Source organism: Schistocerca piceifrons, chromosome 1 (genome assembly GCF_021461385.2).
Source record: "Schistocerca piceifrons isolate TAMUIC-IGC-003096 chromosome 1, iqSchPice1.1, whole genome shotgun sequence".
NCBI classification, from domain to species: Eukaryota; Metazoa; Arthropoda; class Insecta; order Orthoptera; family Acrididae; genus Schistocerca; species Schistocerca piceifrons.
The window spans coordinates 1,090,043,862-1,090,049,661 of record NC_060138.1 but is presented as its reverse complement, the minus strand read 5'-3'; the positions used below and the strand labels follow the sequence as shown (position 1 = coordinate 1,090,049,661).

The 5,800-nt window shown below is 40.5% G+C and overlaps 1 protein-coding gene across 1 annotated transcript; it reads left to right on the top strand.

Annotated features, from left to right (window-relative positions):
* The first annotated feature begins 2,788 nt into the window (after positions 1–2,788).
* On the top strand, positions 2,789–4,974 carry LOC124777837 (piggyBac transposable element-derived protein 3-like). The gene is made up of 2 exons (XM_047253372.1): positions 2,789–2,918; positions 3,240–4,974. The coding sequence occupies exons 1-2, from the start codon at positions 2,789–2,791 to the stop codon at positions 4,922–4,924; spliced, it is 1,815 nt and encodes a 604-aa protein (XP_047109328.1). The 3' UTR covers positions 4,925–4,974.
* Positions 4,975–5,800: the final 826 nt, after the last annotated feature.

Here is a 5,800-nt window from a genome sequence, read left to right as displayed (position 1 = left end):
AAGTTCTACTTTTTTCCGCTCCGTTGGCCTTGAGATAATCAAGAACTGCTGGAGAAGGTGATTAGTTTAGAGGTGACAGACAGCGAGCAGAAGACATGCGATGTGACCGGTCACGCAAACAAGCAGATTACATTCGTCTCATTTCTATTCATCTTCTGCCCTACGGAGGAGGTTAGGTCTTCTGACCACCTTCAGGTCAGACGGTTAACAGCTCACAGTGTACACTGTCAAGGGCGTACCCAGGATCTGAACTAGGGAGGGGCAGGTCATACTAGTCTCAGGAAACAAGGTCTCGAGACAACATACAGCACTTCTTATTAAATAAAACAGTAAATCAGTGAAAAACTGCTTTTAATAAACATTTTAAATGCAAGAATGCACTTGTACAATCCGAGAAAACATGCAGCATTTCTTATTAAATAAAACAGTAAACTAGTGAAAAACTGCGAATATCTCCTGGGGGGGGGGGGGGGAGCAGCTGTCCCCTCCCCCCCTGCCCCTCGCTGGGTACACCCATGTACACTCTAGATATACAAACTTTTACATGGCGAAAGCAGTACTTGGAGATACATACCCTCACTTATAATAACGATAATATCATCTACAATTTGTAGAGAAACCATACTGCAGTTTCAAAATTCGGAAGGCACGGTAGGGGGGGGGGGGGGGGGGAGGGGAGGGGGCAGTAGCTCAGGAGAAAGTGATGCAGGGTTGCAGACTACATCCGATGTTATTCAATCTGGACATACAACAACTAGTAAAGTAAGCTAAGGAGAAACTAAGAAAGAAATGAAAGTCCACGGAAGTTGGAATGAAAACGTGAAGGTTTGATTGCAGTTCTGTCAGATATGCCAACGGATCTGGAACACAAGTAGAGCGTAATAAGTAGTGACTTAAAAAGAAGTTACAACATAGACATCTATAAAAGTAAAGCAAGAATATTGGAATATAGTCGAATTAAACTAGATGATACTGGGACAAGTAGATTAAGAAATGACACGCTAACACATTAGATGTGTTTTGCTATTTGGGCAGCAAAATAGCTGTCGAGATGATACAAAATTAAGACTGATAATAGTAAGAAAAGCTTGTCTCAATAAGGGAAAAGTAACTTAAGTTTAGAAATTCTTTTCTGAAAGTAATTAACTGGAGTGTAATGATAATTCAATCGACACCCTAGCTGCAAACAGGCGTTGATAGACATCATTGGAGACATGCTGAAAATGTGTGCCCCGACCGGGACTCGAACCCGGGATCTCCTGCTTACATGGCAGATGCTCTATCCACCTTTTTTTAATCTCATTTTGTTCTATATTGTACGTTGAATTTGTTCGTGGCGGACGTCCGATGACACTCGTTCAAGTTGTTCGTTGATCCATTGACACAGTTTTTTTTTTTTTATTACAGAGGGTAGTTAAACCCTCTGACCGAACACGCTGAGCTACCGTGCTGGCTTAAAAATGGAAATGAGCGTTTGGGGTCATTGGCCGGGAGATTTTGTTCGATATAGTTCGTTGCGTTTGGTTTGGGCGGACGTCACAAGACATCCGTTCACGTTGATCGTTGATTCCTTGACTCAGTTTTTTTTTTAATTTTTTTAAATTTTTATTACAGAGAGCACGCAGCCCTCTGACCGAACACGCTGAGCTGCCGTGCCGGCTCTAATGGATGTTTGCCCGTCACACTCATTACTCATGGCAGATTAATCTACCAAGTCCCGGCCGGCCGGAGTGGCCGTGCGGTTCTAGGCGCTACAGTCTGGAACCGAACGACCGCTACGGTCGCAGGTTCGAATCCTGCCTCGGGCAAGGATGTGTGTGATGTCCTTAGGTTAGTTAGGTTTAATTAGTTCTAAGTTCTAGGCGACTGATGACCTCAGAAGTTAAGTCGCATAGTGCTCAGAGCCATTTGAACCAACCAAGTCCCGTACGAGTTGGGGCATAGCGAGTGCGTTCGCACCAGAAGGCCAATGGCCGGGTAGCCATATTTTAACTATATATGAAGGTAGTACCTGTTCCCGAAAGAACAGATACCATTGATGACCGTGTAGCTTCTCTTGAATTCTAGAGAAGCTGCACAGTCATCAATGGTATCTGTTCTTTCGGGAACAGGTACTACCTTCATATATAACTGGATTGTAGCCTTGCACGGAAGTGAAACGTGATGATGGATTCATTATGCTAAATCTATCCCACATCTACATAAATACTCCGCAAGCCACTGTACGGTGCGTGGCGGAGAGTACGCTTTACCAGTACTAGTCATTTCCTTTCCTGTTCCACTCGCAAATAGAGCCAGGCAAAAACGACTATCTATATGCCTCCATATGAGCCCTAATTTCTCATATCTTATCTTCGTGGACCTTAACCCTCTATTGCACTGTGTATATTTAAATATACATATTTTCAGAACTCTGTACTGGCTCATATAATGTAACTGTGCCACTGACGTGCACTGTATACTCAGATGTACATCTGTATTTTTCGTGTATCACGTCAGATGGCAGCATCTGCTTACGGCAGTTGAGTAAAAGTTTGCAGAACTGTTGGTATGTCTAGAAGGCTGTGGGTCTCCGGGCGTGCGATTGTTTGTATTTATTTATTCATGAGTGACGTGTCTTTTGAGCTTTTCTTTCGTCGTGTTTCTATTGGAAGAATCTACAAAAGCTATAAACGTATTGTTTCTTTCGAAATAATTGTTTCTTTGCTTTTTATTCAAACTTTTGTGTGTGTGTATCTGAATGAACAGTGTGCAGTAAAGGTAAAAGTGGACAATTCGTGAAGGAAACATGGATACCCGTTTATTTTACCGAAAAAGGCAAGGGAGAAGCTACATTCCTCCAGAAAGCAGTGACGAGGACTGTTTGGACAGTGATGACAGTGATCTGGATAAAACCTACGTTCCTGAACGACTTACAGGTGAGTTAGAAATTGACTAGCAATTTTCATAAAAAAATCATGTAAAGAGTTACATCAGTATAAGAAGTTGATTGGATTTTCGCTACAGTGGCAACTTTTACTTGCTCTAATATACAACTCTTTACAGTTCTTTTCATGTGTGTTCTTTTTCTCGTGACAATATATCAATTGTTGTTGTCCCAAATGTGTTTCATGCTTTTTATCTAAAAAATTGTGACTGTGACTTAGACCAGCATTGTAGCCTAGTCAGCTTTATATAGTTTCCCAGCACCATCTCTTGTTCAGTTTCTGATGACAAGTAATTCACACTCTACTTTTCAGGCTCACAATCAGGTGACAGTAGCAGCAGCGAAGAAAACTGTGATGAGCCAGATGAAGTGGGAGTGCCTTGTGTTTCAAACACAGAGCAGATAGTTGAACCTGAAGTTGGTGATAATCTTCCTCAGGCACAATCTCCACCTCGTTGTAATGTGCCGAAATTGAACCTTCTTTGGAAGAGGAACACGGTAAAATCTGTATTTTCTTCTCCTGTTTGGACTGGAGAAATTCCACCATCTACAGAAGTATTTTCACCACTAACGTACTTCAAAAAGATTTTTGACTCAAGTATCATTGACTACATATGTCAACAAACGAATCTGTATTCGAAGCAGTGTGATGTGGCCAACACCTTCAGTGTTACCTCTACCGAAATTGAACAATTTATTGGTATTGCATTCTACATGTCACTGATTGCTATACCTGGGAACAGAAGATACTGGAACAAGAAATGTGGTGTGAAACAAGTGTCTGATGTAATGACACTACGCAGATGGGAACAAATAAAGAGATATTTACATTTTGCTGACAATACTCAGCAACATTCTGCACCTGACAGACTGTTCAAGGTTAGAATGGTAAGCGACATGCTGCGAAAAAATTTATCAAAAATACCAATTGAAGAACACCTTGCAGTGGACGAACAAATTGTGCCATTCAAAGGTCACAGTAGCTTGAAACAGTATAATCCCAAGAAACCAAAAAAGTGGGGCTACAAAATATATTGCATAGCAGGTGCCAGTGGTATTATTTATGATTTCGAAGTCTATTCTGGACCTGTCAATCAACCCAGTCATCTTCCTAATGTAAACGCCAGTGGAAATGTAGTGCTCAGATTGGCTGAAAGAATACCAAAGTACAAAAATCATAAACTGTTCTATGATAACTGGTTCTGCAGTCCAGAGCTTCAAGTTGAGCTGGTAAAATGTGGTATTCACAGTCTGGGAACAGTACAATTGAATAGAGTGAGAAACAATAAGATGCCTTCTGATGCTGAAATGAAAAAGCAGGGAAGAGGCACATCTGTTGAATCCACTGCATCTGTTTCTGGATATGACCTGATTCTTGTGAAATGGCAAGACAACAGGTGTGTCAGCCTTCTGGGCACCTTTTCAGGTACTCACCCAGAAAGCCAGGTTGCAAGATATGACAAAAAAACAAAGCAACGTATCCAAATAAAATGCCCAAAGATTGTGAAGGAGTACAACAAGTTTATGGGAGGTGTTGACACTATTGACTCCTTATTAGCTCTGTACAGAACGAAAATCAGGTCAAAGAAATATTACATGAGACTGTTCTTCCATTTATTGGACATGAGTTGTGTTGTTGCTTGGCTACTTTATAAGAGAGCCTGTCATGAAGATAGTATTGAAGAGAAAACCCAGATGGCTTTGTTTGATTTCAAGCTTGATATTGCTGAATCCTTATGCTGGTCAGGAAAACCATCCAAGAGACAGTCGCTGGATAGCTCACCAGGCAGTGGCACCAAAAAGAGAAGGCAGCCAAATACAGCAAATGCTGACATCAGGAAGGACAGAATCGATCACTGGCCTAACTACTGTGAAAAATCTGCCAGATGTAAATATAATAAATGTCAAAAAATAACAAAAATAATGTGTACCAAATGTAACACCTATTTGTGTTTTGTACCAGATAGAAATTGTTTCTACAATTTTCACAATGTATAAATTCTGGAAATATGTAACTGCATAGTAGTGACATTTTGCTAACTGATGTATACCCAACTTTTATAATGTTTGTTATTTTTGTTTTTTGAATAAAATTTAATTTAAAGTCTTAATTTGTGGATGTACCATAAATTTTGAACTGTGTTCTCCAAAAATTTTGTACCTTATACGAACTAATATAAACGTACTCATTACATCCGTATTTGCGCAGTGTATATTTGAACATACAGAGTGATATTTTCCAAAATATATATACTAGAAAGTTTATCATCATCTATTTTTCATTCATGGGCACTATGAAGTATAAATCCAAAGTTGTTATTTGAAAATTCTTAGTTTTACTGTTCTTGTGCAATAGAGGGTTAAGCGCAAGCTATGTTGGCGGCAGTCGAATCGTTTGACAGTCAGCTTCAAATACCGGTTCTCTAAATTTTCTCAATAGCGTGCCTCGCAAAGAACGTCACCTTCCCTCCAGGGATTCGCATCTGAGTTGCCGAAGCATCTCCATAATACTTGCGTGTTGTTCGAACCTACCGGTAACAAATCTAGCAGCCCTCTGAACTGCTTCGATGTCTTCCTTCAATCCAACCTAGTACGGATGCCAAACACTCGAGCAGTACTCAAGAATAGGTGGCAACAGCGTCCTGTATGGGGTCCCTTTACAGATGAAACACTCTTTTCTAAAATCCTCCCAATAAAATGAAGTCGGCCATTTGCCTCCCCTGCCACAGTTATCACATACTCGTTCCATTTCATACCCTTTGCAACGTTACGCCCAGATATTTAAACGAATTGACTGTGTCAGTAATACTGTATCCGATCATTACAGCTTCGTTCTTCCTACTCATCCGCATTAACCTACATTTTCCACATTTA

Bases quoted from the DNA above. Each gene is read 5' to 3' on its own strand.
- LOC124777837 (XM_047253372.1), top strand. From the start codon at position 2,789: ATGGATACCCGTTTATTTTACCGAAAAAGGCAAGGGAGAAGCTACATT. The intron at 2,919-3,239 runs GTGAGTTAGAAA...TCTACTTTTCAG, and splicing joins CGTTCCTGAACGACTTACAG to GCTCACAATCAGGTGACAGT.